The sequence below is a fragment of the Zea mays genome, chromosome 1 (assembly GCF_902167145.1).
Source record: "Zea mays cultivar B73 chromosome 1, Zm-B73-REFERENCE-NAM-5.0, whole genome shotgun sequence".
Taxonomy (NCBI): domain Eukaryota; kingdom Viridiplantae; phylum Streptophyta; class Magnoliopsida; order Poales; family Poaceae; genus Zea; species Zea mays.
Window position 1 is genome coordinate 5,826,993 of NC_050096.1, and position 14,702 is coordinate 5,841,694.

The 14,702-nt window shown below is 49.9% G+C and overlaps 1 protein-coding gene across 1 annotated transcript; it reads left to right on the forward strand.

The window, feature by feature from the left end:
- The first annotated feature begins 9,574 nt into the window (after window positions 1-9,574).
- On the forward strand, window positions 9,575-14,675 carry LOC103631259 (probable LRR receptor-like serine/threonine-protein kinase At1g12460). The gene is made up of 3 exons (XM_008652211.4): window positions 9,575-11,221; window positions 11,315-13,995; window positions 14,393-14,675. The coding sequence occupies exons 1-2, from the start codon at window positions 10,011-10,013 to the stop codon at window positions 12,810-12,812; spliced, it is 2,709 nt and encodes a 902-aa protein (XP_008650433.1). The 5' UTR covers window positions 9,575-10,010; the 3' UTR covers window positions 12,813-13,995; window positions 14,393-14,675.
- The last annotated feature ends 27 nt before the right edge of the window (window positions 14,676-14,702 follow it).

Here is a 14,702-nt window from a genome sequence, read left to right on the forward strand (position 1 = left end):
TGAGGATTTTGTGCAGTTTTATGAGCCAGCCAGGCTTGGTATACCCAGGAGGTTTGGAGAGACAGCAGGACTCAGACATCATCCTGCTGTAATCAACAAGATTGCCAGAGTCACCATTCTTCCCAAGAGTGGTGATAAGAGTAAAATACGGGATAAGTTCTGGAACATCATCCAGCACATCATGAATGGTGAAGTCATGAATATTGTTCTTTTCATGATGAGGCAGCTTAATGATTTGAAAATGGACAAGAATCAAAATTTGGCATATGCTCCTTACATTATGGCTCTCATCAAATCCAAGACAAGATTTGAGGGCCCATGCGAGATTGTTCATACCCCATTCAGGCCTTTTAAGAATGAGATAGGGTTTCTCACCAGGCCACTCACTCCCTTCCCAGATGATGAGGAAGACCCTGGCTATGAGGGTGGAGCAGCTCATAATGTTGAGGGACAGCAGATGCCTCCTCCTCCACCTCCTCCTCAGCCTCAGCACTATTGGGAGCCTGCTCCAGGATACTTTGATCCTTATTTTCACAATATGCAGCAAGGGCTTGAGACTCATATTGATAATCGCTTTGAGGGCCTGATGACACATGTGGATCACCGCCTCGATGACATGCAGTCTCGCTTTGACAGTAACTGGGATGCGCTCAACTCTGAATTTTCTGAGTTTCGTGATCAAATTCACACAAATGTCACTGATCCCATCATGTCCAGGCTGAATAATATGCAACAGAGTTTTCAAGATAACATGGGTGCTCTCTCCAGTCAATTTGACAATCTTTCTACAAATGACAACATGCATGATATAAGTCAGAGGCAGCAGCAGCTCCAGCAGGATTTTAGCCAGTTCTCCTCCCTGTTCGACACCTTCAGCACTCACTATTACAACATGCATCCTCCGCCGAGTGATCAGTGAGGCTTCTCCTTTGTGGCAATCGATGCCAAAGGGGGGAGAGAAGTGGAAGAGAAGTTGTCTGGCGTCTCCTTCAGGGGGAGTTGGTGGTTATGTGGACATTAAGACCATGCATATGCATTTTACCTTTTCATGACGCTTGCATTAGTTTATGTCTTACGCATTTGGAACTGGTTTGATCTGTTAACTCTATGTCGTATGTCTGTGGACTATTATCTGTAATATTTTGTGGGATGAACTATGTTTTAGTTCAAATTACTCTGTGTGTGGTTAATCGAGGTGTGATTATAATTGCTGCGCTCACTCTACGGATCATCTCTTGTATGCCTCGATAACCATGATTGTAGGAAAGTCTCCATCAAACTCCAATATATTATGTGTGTTATATCTTCAGCTTCAAATAATCCTGCACACACTTAGGGGGAGCCCTTCTTACATATTGAGTTTTCATTGGGATTTATCTATCTCTCGGACAGAACTTCAAATCAAGATAAGTCTTATGAAACTCATCTCCAAGATCTATCTTATACCTTAGGTATGAGAGAGATTTGGAGAAACTAAACTTCTCTTTAATATACTATGTGGTGTTGTCATCAATTACCAAAAAGGGGGAGATTGTGAATCATCTAGGCCCCTTTGGTAATGTTTTGGTAATTAATGACAACTGCTTGTGGACTAACGATTCTTGGAGAAATAAGAATGCAGGGTTGGACCACATAGAACAGGAAATGTTGAAGAATCATACGCATTGGTTGTGGATCAGATGAAGGGAAAGGTATAATATAGGTTTCACTTTTGCCGGTCTTGAGGAGTTTAGAGAAGATACCTGACCGGATTAGTAGGCTAGATAGCCGTACTATTAAGAGGGGTCAATGACTCAGATCTGTGTAAAACTTAGTGCCTCATAGAGCATCAAGTAGTTGCATTTGCATGAGGACTAACAGCGCTTCTCATTTCGTGAGTTGAAAGTTCATTCAAAAGTATGTTTGAAAATTGCGAAGTCATGGTCGCGCGGACTGTCCGGCCCTTGGGGGCGGACCGTCCGCGATCCTCCAGAGGGGTCCGAAGTCTGACCATTTGTGTGGACACTTTGTTCTATTGCACTGCGGACCGTCCGGGCCTTAGGGCCGGACCGTCCGCAGTCATGACCAGAGAAGGGTGGCTTCGGGCCAGTCCCTGAATTATAGGCGGACGGTCCGCCTGTAAGGGGCGGACGGTCCGCAAGTGTCAAACTCGTTTTTGGACAGGGACTGTGTGTTTTTATAGATTTGTACTATGGACTGTCCGGGGGACCAGTCCGGACAATACTGTCTCAGGTCGCGGACCGTCCGGGATTTATAGCCGGACGGTCCGCGTGTGTTAACTTCTTTTGATCCGAGGCTCGGGTGTTTCATTCTGCCAGGTCGCGGACGGTCCGGCCTTGAAGGGCGGACTGTCCGGACCCACCTTTTGAGTCAGCTCTGACATGTTTCAAACGGTCATTATAGCCGTTATATGTACGGCGGACCGTCCGGCCCTAGGGCGCGGACGGTCCGCGTGTGCGCAGAATTGCCCCCTTTTGCACATAACGGTTGGTTTTAGATGGGGGGCTATAAATAGAAGGGTAGCTCATGTGAGAGAGCTCTCTTGGCCATTCCTTGCACACATTGAGCTCATTTGTGATCCTCCAACTCACTCTCTCACACTCTTTGCTTGAGATCACATTCTAGTGAGAGATTGAGGGTTCCTAGTGCATTTGCATCATTTGGTGATTCTTGAGGCACTAGGTGGTACACCGAGCAAGCGTCGTTGGCTTGTTACTCTTGGAGGTTGCCGCCTCCTAGACGGCTCGGGTGATTTTCTCCGTCGAGCTCTCCAAGAAGATTGTGGAGAAGCCGCGGTGTTGATTGTGAGGGGTTCGCGCCTACCTCGCCGGAGCGGCAAAGGTGACATTAGTGGAATCGAGGTATTGAGTGATTTCTTGTCCACTTGGCTCAAAGATCAAGTTGTATCTTGATAGAGGAGCAAGTGAGAGCTTGAAGTCCACCTCAACGTGGATTAGAGGTGATCGGCAAATCACCGATACCACGGGATAAATTTCGGTGTCTATTATTTCTAGCATTATTTATTGCCTTGCAATTGATTAGTGATTTGCTTATTGTTCTTCAAGTATTCAATCTCCATAGTTGTTTTTCATACATTGTCTACTTATTGACACTAGAGAATTTATTCCTCTTGTTGTATTGATTAAATTTATTTAGTATTGTTGATTTTAGTCAAAACCGTCTATTCACCCCCCCTCTAGCCGGTGTCCTAGATCCTACAACCCCCAAGATTCCTAATCTCAGCTGGTAACCTCCATCAGCACAAAGCTGCAAAGGCCTGATGGGTGCGATTAAGTCAAGGCTCGGTCCACTCAAGGGACTCGATCTCGCCTCGCCCGAGCCCAGCCTCGGGCAAGGGCAGCCGACCCCGGAGGGTTCACGCCTCGCCCGAGGGCCCCCTCAAGCAACGGACACACCTTCGGCTCGCCCGAGGCCCAGTCTTCGCCAAGAAGCAACCTTGGTCAGATCGCCACACCGACCGAGCGCACCGCAGAAGCATTTAATGCGAGGATGGCCTGACACCTTATCCTGACGCGCGCCCTCCAGTTGACAGAGCCGGAGTGACCGCAGTCACTTCGCCGCTCCACTGACCGGCCTGACAAGAGGACAGCGCCGCCTGCGCCGCTCCGACTGCTGTGCCACTCGACAGAGTGAGGCTGACAGCAGCCAAGTCCAGCCTCGGGCGCCATAGGAAGCTCCGCCTCGCCCGACCCCAGGGCTCGGACTCGGCCTCGGCCCCGGAAGACGATGAACTCCGCCTCGCCCGACCCCAGGGCTCGGACTCGGCCTCGGCCCCGGAAGACGACGAACTCCGCCTCGCCCGACCCCAGGGCTCGGACTCAGCCCTGGCCTCAGCCGACGGTCTCCGCCTCGCCCGACCCGGGGCTCGGACTCGACCTCGACCACGGAAGACAGACTCAACCTCGACCTCGGAGGAGCCTCCGCCTCGCCCGACCCAGGGCTCGGACCGACTACGTCACAGGGGGGCCATCATTACCCTACCCCTAACTAGCTCAGGCTACGGGGAACAAGACCGACGTCCCATATGGCTCGCCCCGGTAAACAAGTAATGATGGCGCCCCGCGTGCTCCATGACGACGGCGGCTCTCAGCCCCTTACGGAAGCAAGGAGACGTCAGCAAGGACTCGACAGCCCTGACAGCTGTCCTTTCGCAAGGCTCCAGCGCTCCTCCGACGGCCACGGCATCACATGAACAGGGTGCCAAAACCTCTCCAACTGCCACGACGGCATGTACTTAGGGCACTAGCTCCTCTCTGCTAGACACGTTAGCACACTGCTACATCTCCTATTGTACACCTGGGCCCTCTCCTTACGCCTATAAAAGGAAGGCCCAGGGCACTCGAACGGGAGGTTGGCCACGCGGGGGAACGGGACGGCGCGCATAAGCCTCTCGCTCTCTCCCACGCGGACGCTTGTAACCCCCTACTGCAAGCGCACCCGACCTGGGCGCGGGACAAACACGAAGGGCGCAGGTTTCCCCTTTACACCTGTCTCCCTCTGGTTTCCCCCCTTCGCGCTCCGTCTCGCGCCGACTTATTTGGGCTGGGGCACGCGGCGACAATTTACTCGTCGGTCTAGAGACCCCCGGGGTCGAAACGCCGACATGATTTAAATAAGATATTAGTTCAAGTATCCTTTTATTTATTTTTTATTTTTCAGTTAATAGTATATACGGTAATTTCGCTCCTCTATCTCTATATAACACAAGCAGACGTGTGTTTTGGGAGTTAAGGCGTTTGATTGTGGTCTCAACAACCTAAATTCGATCCCCCAGTTCTAACATATATAGTAGAGATATCCAAAGTCAGGTAGTATGACAAATATCATGTATTTTTATTATTTATACTGTAGTACTGTTTACAAATTGAAGTTTTAAAAAATATGGATTAATAAGTTGTTTGAGACAACCTTAGTATTGAAAGACGTCTAGAGAGAGGTAAATAGATAAAACTTAAAAATTATAAACTTTGATCACAAACTTCACCCGAGGTTAGGGATGGCAACGGCCAACGGGTACATACCCTCGGATAATAGCATTCCATACCCATACTCATCAAAAAAATATACTCATCGGGTTACTCATATATGCTCGCACCCATCAAAAAAATTTACTCGTCGCTCATATATACTCGCGAGTATAAAATCTTACTCATACTCGTATCCGCACGGGTATAAAATCCTACGACACGGTGTTGGCCGAAGCAAGACCATTCCTAAGGGTTGGGACATAGACTTTGGCGTCTTCTTTATGGCTTCATGATGTACCTGGATTACTCATCCCGACACCTTGGGTCCTAAAATGTGTTGCTTGTGGACATTTTTTTTCTTAATATTGTTTTGAAACTCCTGTGTGCATGCATTGAGCAGTACTCGTGCATGTTAAGTTGACAGATGTATCTTGCTTCTTACTTCGAGTGTCACCAGCTTCCAATCATATGCAAATTGCATTGTTGGTTTTCTTTTTAGTCCAAACAACGTCAAAGGGGAAATGTGTTAACCACACTGAGGGATAGATCGAGAGGAGACAGGAGAAAGCAGGACAGAGCTACGAGGGGAAGAAGGAACTATCTGCGAGGAAGATAGAAACTGTATCAATGTTCTGGTTCTTCGATGTCGATTCCCTGTTCTGAGTTTCTATGATATACATCTGATCATGGGCTCAGCCCAGCGCCAATTACAAGGCCCACACTGGTCCAAATGTTCATACGTTGCAACCACTCTTCTGTTGCTGTGCTCGTCTCCTTGCTATTGTCCGTCGTTCCCTTGCTCTCGTCCTTCAGCCTTGGCTCCTACTGTAACTTTGCCTGTTGTCGAACCATCTCAGTCATGTCCCGTGTACCATCGTTGACATTCCCCATCGCTTGAAATGCGGCTTGCCCCCAAGCCGCTGACAGTGTAGCTAGCGAAGGTAGATCACTAGCCACCATCGTGGTGACCATGGCAGCAGCAGTGGATTGATATTCATGCCAGCACCGTCAATGTAGACATGTTCGCCATTTACCTTAACCGGACATAAGGAGTGCTCCACGGCTAAATCACTAAAGCCGGCTCTTCTTGCAATGATATTCTTTTGAAGATCAACCAGAAGCCCAACATCCTTTTCACCAACAAACAAATGCAAAACTAGCAATCTGTGCTTTCTCTCGTTGGATGTTGCTAGCAGCCGTGCAGAGAACTGAATTGAAAAATTCAGTTGCAAGTTGAAGGAATTCAGAGCAATAATCATACTCACCCACTTTTAGCCTCTTTAAAACCATATTCCCTAAACTTACAGCAAACCAATTTAGTTCACGCAACCCTACAGTTCCTTTTTCCAAAACACTTCCAAACCAAGCTCATCCACTGCAAACGATGTCAGAGTAAGAGGATTAAACTTGGCAGAAAACTGGTATCCAGACCGACTCCAGACTGCTACCGCTAACTGATATCGACATGGAAGTGTTCGTCCATTGGCCATCGTCAAGAGTTCATGTTGCGGAAGTTGGCCCTTGGGGAAAAGGGTAGTCACTGCATCATAATCAGTCCAGGCAGCAGCAGAGATCGCCATCAATAGATATTTAGAAAGCTCGGGCACCACCTCTGTCTGCGCTTCCTCAGCCAGGCGATCACAAAATTCTTCAATAGCTTGCAACTGATCCACAGAGCTCTTCACTTGGTGTTCTTCTGAAATCAAGAGAAGTCCGACAACTGCTCCTATAGAGAACGAGTCTGACATGCTCCAAGTGGCTTCAGGTATAGAACAAGTATACTGAAATACTTGACCATTTGCTACTTTCACCATTAGAGGTTGTCCCACTGTCTGTACTCCCGAAAACTGAGGACTCAAGCGATCAATGAGGAGAGTGGGAGAGAATTCTGACTCACTAAGCACCATCAACTCGAGTTGCTGAATATCACCACTAAAGGATGGCCAAGGTGGAATCCAGACTGGAACACCATCTCCCAGTATCACCAACTGCACGTTGCCATCAGTTGCTCCTTCCCTCACTAAAACATGTATATCACCAACATCTGAATCATTTCCTTTGTCTTCCTCATACATCAAACTGCGAAACACAGGTGGTGGCCATGGTTGCTTGTGCGGCACCGCATCCCAACCGCAACCAAATGGATACCAAATGTTGTGCGTGTATGAAGCTTGAAATTGCATAGGTGGTGGTCATGGTTGAATAATGAGCATGAACTCAACACCTTCAGCCTTGACCAACCTCTCCTTATTCTCCAGGACTCTGAACACGCAGTAGAGACAATCAAATATGTTCTCGAGCATCTCCTGCACATAGTCGCCCCACAGCGTGGAGAGCGTGCTGAGGCGCTGCACGTGCACCGCGCGCCACTGCAGCGGGCTGCACGCCAGCAACTGCAGCGTAAAGAGGCCGCACAGATTGTGCACCACAAGGATCGCAGGTCTTCTGCCGTTGGTTGTGCACCACACTGAGGGATAGATCGAGAGGAGACAGGAGAAAGCAGGACAGAGCTACGAGGGGAAGAAGGAGAAGATAGAAACTGTATCAATGTTCTGGTTCTTCGATCCCGATTCCCTGTTCTGAGTTTCTGTGATATACATCAGATCATAGGCTCAGCCCAGCGCCAATTACAAGGCCCACACTGGCCCAAATATTCATACGTTGTAGCCACTCTTCTGTTGCCGTGCTCGTCTCCTTGCTATTGTCCGTCGTTTCCTTGCTCTCGTCCTTCAGCCTTGACTCCTGCTGTAACTTTGCCTGCTGTCGAACCATCTGTCATGTTCCGTGTAGCATCGTTGACAAAATGCTGTCTGGACAGCAAGCGAGCGTCTGCTTCCAAACAGTGACAAAGGAGAAGGGAAAAGCTGCTCTGAAAAACAACGTGGATTTGAAAAGCCAATTAAATCCCGTCTGGGGCTTCCCTTCTCTTGTCTATTAGCCGCTTGATGCCAAACAAGCCCAAACAAATGCATCCCCAGACTTTTATAAGAGGAAACTAATGCATCCCGAGACGTTTCAAAAAAAGCATGAAAAAGATCAGGATATATGTAGAACAAGCGGAAGAACTAAAACTCTTTATGTTTTGAAAAAAACTAAACCCAAACAAAGGCAGAAATTTGAAAGACGAAAAGCAATGAACAACGGACAATAAGGACATGCAATATATTGATCAGCCAGGAGTGAGAAAAACAAATGGACTTTTAGAAATAGAACATAAAAAGAAGAAATTGGAAAAAAACTTGACCGATATAATTTTTGTAGTTTGTTGGAGAGTAGACCACGTGGGAAACAGATTGGAGTTTGTATGGACCTCTGCTGGCTCTGCATTTGATGTTATTTTATCTTTGCTCGCGGAGCCTCGGTCACACTTCACAAAGACAGGACAGTTGCGGGACATGATTTGGCACCCGCAAGCACGTCTATGATCATGAACTATTAACGGAATCATTGCCGACCAAAAGACACACTAATTCCAAGATCAACTGCTAAAAAGGAGCCCAACAGGCCTGCTACAGTGCTCTAAATCACCTGTTATTGGACGGACTAAGGAGATATTTTGTTTGTAGAGACTATTTTTTAGCTCCTGCATTATAGTATCTTTTAGTCTCTAAATTGCTAAGCAAAGGGACTAAAAGAAAAACTATCTCTATTTTAGGGCTCGTTTGTTTTTCCTTACTAAAGTTTAGCATTGTACTTTTTTTTTGTTAAAGTTTAGCTCCTAAATAAACAAACACGGTGGCTAAAAGTGACATGCTAAAGTTTGGCAATCATTAGTATTTTAGCTTCACCAAAAATGCTAAATTGTGTTAAAGTGGTCTCCAACTCCATTTTGCAAATACCCCTTTATTTCTTCCCACTAACCGTGTGCTCCTCGTAGAGTGCAAGTGCTAAAGTTTAACACTTTATCCAAACAAGTGCTAAAGTTTAGCACTAGAGAAACGAACATACCCTCGGTCCCTATGTTTGCAATTTAGGAACTAAAAGTGATTAAAATAAAAGGACTAAAAATTAGTCCATACAAATTAAACACCCTTTAAGAGCAACTACAATGTGGCTCAAAAGCGCTTCATAGTGATAGTGATAAAGTAGTACCCATCCGCCCGTCGCTCACACCACATCTTTTTTCGCTTTAATGACATCTCTAGTAGACTATGTAAAATATTATTTTGTATTGTAGATGACATTACTTGTAAAGTAAAGTTTAAAATAAGGAGTAAAATAGATACTGTAATAAACGGTCCCTGCAGCACAACAGTTGGTTTCTCATCAACCACCGCCGGTCTTACACCGGCCACCGCAACCGGCGCGCATCAGTACAGGTACGGTGACCAGGACGCTGCACGTACGTGGCGTGAATGACGTAGTAGTATTCATGGTCGACACGCGTCTCCGTAGTTTGTACGAGAAGGCGCGGCCTTGAATGGAGTCCATTCCGTGTCCCGTAGGCGCACGCAACGGGCACCTCGCCGTGCCGGGTCCCGGCTGCCACGCCGACGCCATGACCCAACCAGCCAACCAACCGCAGCCGGGCGGGAGGCAAACTGGCAAGCTCCTCGGCCCGCAACCAAACTGTGCCGCTTGCTCCCGCCCTCTGATCTGAACGGAAATGCTCCGATCACGCCGGGCCAGATCCCCAACCCGGAAAGCCACGCACTTCCCTTTTCCGCACCATCATTCCGTCGACCGCCCCCGCTGACCTGTTCCCCAACACGCAAACTAGACGAGTGCAAGGCGGCTAGCGAGGGCCGACCGGCCGAGGGTGCTGGCTGCCGGCCGCTCGCTCCGCTTGCTTGGACGCTTGGCGTGGTGTGGCAGTGGTACTGGGTACCGGACGCCCGCGGCCGCACCATAACGCACGCCACCTACTCGCTACTCCTTTACTCGGCGGTCGGCGCCGTAGCTGCCAGTTAACTACTCCGCCTACTAGTAGCGGCAGCGGCCACCGCGGCAGAGCTGGTGGGTGGTAATGCCGCTGCGGCTGCGTGCGGTGGCACTGGCACAGCGCGGCCTGTCCCTGTCGCGATGACGCGCCGCTCCCAGGCCACGCCCGCCGCTTCGGCGGCGCTGCCGCTTCTCCTGGCCCCGTTTCTTCTGCTTCTGCTGCTGCTGCATTGCCAGTGCCACCGCGCCGGCGCGGCGACGGACGCGGAGCGGCGGGCGCTGCTGGACTTCAAGGCGGCGGTGACGGCGGACCCGCGGGGCGTGCTGGCGTCGTGGACGCCCGCGGGGGACCCCTGCGGCTTCGTCGGGGTCACCTGCGACGCGTCCACGGGCGCCGTGCAGCGCCTGCGCATCCACGGCGCGGGGCTGGCGGGCACGCTCGCGCCCTCCCTCGCGCGCCTTCCCGCGCTCGAGTCCGTCTCGCTCTTCGGCAACGCCCTCGCGGGCGGCGTCCCGCCCGGCTTCCGCGCGCTCGCGCCCACGCTCCGCAAGCTCAACCTCAGCCGGAACGCGCTCGCCGGCGAGATCCCGCCGTTCCTCGGCGCCTTCCCGTGGCTCCGCCTGCTCGACCTCTCCTACAACCACTTCGCCGGCGGGATCCCCGCCGGGCTCTTCGACCCCTGCCTCCGCCTCCGCTACGTCTCGCTCGCGCACAACGACCTGACGGGCCCCGTCCCGCCCGGCATTGCCAACTGCTCGCGCCTCGCCGGCTTCGACTTCTCCTACAACCGCCTCTCCGGCGAGCTCCCGGACCGGGTCTGCGCGCCGCCGGAGATGAACTACATCTCCGTCCGGAGCAACGCGCTCTCTGGGCAAATATCCAACAAGCTCACCTCCTGCGGCGGCATTGACCTCTTCGACGTCGGCAGCAACAACTTCTCCGGAGCTGCGCCCTTTGCGCTCCTTGGCTCGGTAAACATCACCTACTTCAATGTCTCCTCCAACGCCTTTGAAGGCGAAATCCCCAGCATTGCGACCTGCGGCACCAAATTCTCACGCTTGGACGCGTCCGGCAACCGGCTCACGGGGCCGGTGCCGGAGAGCGTCGTGAATTGCCGCGGCCTGAGGTTTTTGGATTTGGGGGCGAATGCTCTTGGTGGAGCTGTACCTCCTGTGATTGGGACTCTGCGGTCGCTCTCCTTCCTCCGGCTCGCGGGCAATCCTGGCATTTCCGGTTCGATTCCACCTGAGCTTGGAGGGATCGAGATGCTTGTCACACTCGACCTCGCGGGCCTTGCTCTCACAGGAGAGATTCCAGGGTCCCTCAGCCAGTGCCGATTCTTGCTTGAACTGTAAGTGTTTGTTCAGTACTCGCACTGCTGCAATTTTCGCTTATGGTACAATGTTTCCATGTACTGACTAGTAGCCAAATTACAACGACGCAGGAATCTGTCCGGCAACAAACTGCAAGGAGCTATCCCAGACACACTCAACAACATAACCTACCTCAAGGTGCTTGATCTCCACAGGAACCAGCTTGATGGGGGCATTCCAGTCACACTTGGGCAGCTCACAAACCTTGTTCTTCTAGACCTCTCGGAGAATCAACTGACTGGGGCAATACCTCCACAGCTTGGGAACCTCTCTAACCTGACACATTTCAACATGTCCTTCAATAACCTATCTGGCATGATTCCTCCTGAGCCAGTCTTGCAGAAATTTGATTACACTGCCTACATGGGCAACCAGTTTCTATGTGGCTCTCCATTGCCCAATAACTGTGGGACCGGGATGAAGCACCGCAAACGAGTGGGTGTGCCTGTCATAATCGCCATTGTTGCTGCAGCCCTCATACTTATTGGAATATGCATTGTTTGTGCTTTAAACATCAAGGCTTATACGCGTAAGAGCACAGATGAGGACATGAAGGAAGAGGAAGAGGTTCTTGTGTCTGAGAGTACTCCTCCAATTGCATCTCCAGGCTCAAATGCCATCATCGGAAAATTGGTGCTTTTCAGCAAGAGCTTGCCATCAAGGTACGAAGATTGGGAAACTGGAACTAAGGCGCTACTTGATAAAGACTGTCTCATTGGCGGTGGATCAATCGGTACGGTGTACAAGGCCACTTTTGAAAACGGCATGTCCATTGCTGTGAAGAAACTGGAGACACTAGGGAGCGTGAGAGGCCAGGATGAGTTTGAGCATGAGATGAGCCAGCTTGGTAACCTCAGCCACCCCAATCTGGTTGCTTTTCAGGGTTACTACTGGTCATCCTCAATGCAGTTGCTTCTGTCGGAATTTGTGGCCAGCGGGAGCTTGTATGACCACCTCCACGGTAGCCATCCTCATGCTTTCTCTGAGAGCAGCAGCAGAGGTGCTGGAGGTGAACTGTCTTGGGAACAGAGGTTCAACGTCGCACTTGGAGCGGCCCGTGCACTTGCTTACCTTCACCATGATTGCCGGCCACAGATCCTGCACCTCAACATCAAGTCCTCCAACATTATGTTAGATGGGAAATACGAAGCTAAGCTATCTGACTATGGATTGGGGAAGCTGTTGCCGATTCTAGGAAGCATTGAATTGAGTAGAATTCACACCGCAATTGGGTACATTGCTCCGGAGCTGTCATCTCCGACTTTGAGATATAGCGACAAGAGTGATGTATTTAGCTTTGGGGTGGTTTTGCTTGAGACCGTGACAGGGCGGAAACCGGTGGACAGCCCTGGGGTAGCTACAGCTGTGGTTCTGCGTGATTATGTAAGAGAGGTATTGGAGGATGGAACTGCATCGGACTGCTTTGATCGAAGCCTGAGGGGAATTGTTGAAGCTGAATTGGTTCAAGTGCTCAAATTAGGTCTGGTATGCACTTCCAATACACCATCAAGCCGGCCTAGCATGGCAGAAGTGGTACAGTTCTTGGAGTCGGTTAGAATTAGTTCTTGATCTTCTGCTGTCAGAACATAGTCACAGATTAGGATGTTAACAGGAAAAGTGTTTTCTGATTTTTTTTTCAACAGATGAAGGTCACATTCTTTTTTTTTTATTCTTTACTGTGGCGCAGCTTCATTTGTAAATTGTATTTAGATTTATTGCTGAATAAGTGATTGTTTTGGTCAAGTTACCAAATCCATGTATATGGTTTTATCCTTTTGGTTTTCGGTCTATGTAAGGCCCTTTCTAAGTTGCATTGAACCTATGTAAAAAACTGCAAATGCTAGAGCAGTTGCTGGGATCTGAACACCATTTTTTCTTCATGGTCTGAGCTTAAAGAGGAGTTGGTACTGTCTAATTGTATTGCAGGCACAGCAAAGGAACAGTTGAACAAGAGCAGTGTGATGCAGGAGCAGCTCATCTAACCCACAAGTTCTATCCTACATATATCAGCAGTGCAGGCAAGATCTGCAGCAGCACAACAAAAATTCCATCTCCAAAGTCCAAACCAAATATCTGAAAAATGGATGGGGAGCTTGAACTGCCCGAATTCAACCCTCGGGAACGCGTCAAGCAGCAGATTTCAGTCCCGTTTCTCTGGGAGGTGAAGCCCGGTGCCCCGAAGAGGGACTGGGTCATCTCCCAGCCAGTGCCAGTAGCGTTTGCATGCCCGTCCCCGGCCCCGACAAAGCTTGTTGTGAGCGTGCCATTCCAGTGGGAAGAAAAGCCTGGGAAGCCTCTGCAGGAAGCATCTCCCTTCCATGTGCTGCCCCCGGATCACGGTGCCTTTTCAGCATCTTCCCGCTCGCTGAACCCGTTTGTGGTCGAGAGCGAGGAGGAATACTCGCTTGGTTTTGAGCTGGAAGCATTTGGTTTTCCAGACAGCAGCGACGCCTCTGGCGCTGCAGCGTGGGCAGATGGCTCCTCCTCCGGCCGTCGTGACGGCTGGTTCTCGTTTTCAGAGTCGGAAGACTACAGCCACTCCAGTGGCGATACTTCAGCACACGACAAGGAGTTCCAGTTTCCCCGGGCGCCTTCAGAGAAGAGCTGGGAGGTGGCCAATGACGAGGACAATCCATGGAGCCCTCCGAGGAGCGCGGCCACGACGCTGGAGGAGCTTATGGTGCTCAGCCGGAGACTGAGGTGCGGACAAGCTCTGCCGGTTGACGTCGGGAAGAAGAGACTGCCCTCCGTGGTAATTCTCTACTACCACTCACGTTCATCTTCATCTTTGTTTATATCTGCATCAGCGAATCTGAAAAAACCACGCCCTTCATTTAATAAATAGCCAGGGACAAGCTTGCAAAATCCGTAAAGTTGGTTAGCATTAATCAGTTAAAAAATACAAAAAAGTGTCACATCGCTGCAGCATATTCAGACAAATTCATATCATATCGTTGTGTGAATGGGACCATTACATCTGCATTGCCGTTGAGGCAACAGGCAAGCCACGGATGCATCTTCTCATTGGCAAGCAGAAGTTGTTGTTATTATTATATTGTTGTCAGTGTATGGTGCAGACACCACAACTGCTCTAGCCAAACGCTAATGACAGTGCTTTGTCCCTGCTCTTGCTCTGTCTGATGTTTCAGGAGCTCATGAAGAAGCTCTTCATCGTGTGTTCTTAGCTGCACTGCACATGGACGTGCCAAAAGGTACAGGCTGCATGTGAGACCATAATAGAGGAAGCATGGCAAAGTGGGGCGTTCGCAAGTAGAAAGCCTAGCTGTCGGGTGACTGGAGTTGTACCGTCAGAGTCGTCAAAATGTTGGTCTTTTTTTTGTGTGTGAAATGAAACGTTGTGCAGGAGAGATACTCTGGATTTTTGTTTGTACGACAAGTTTGAAAGAAATGTTCCGTTGTTGTTGTTCCATCTTATCATTCATTCATGTGGTATGGAGG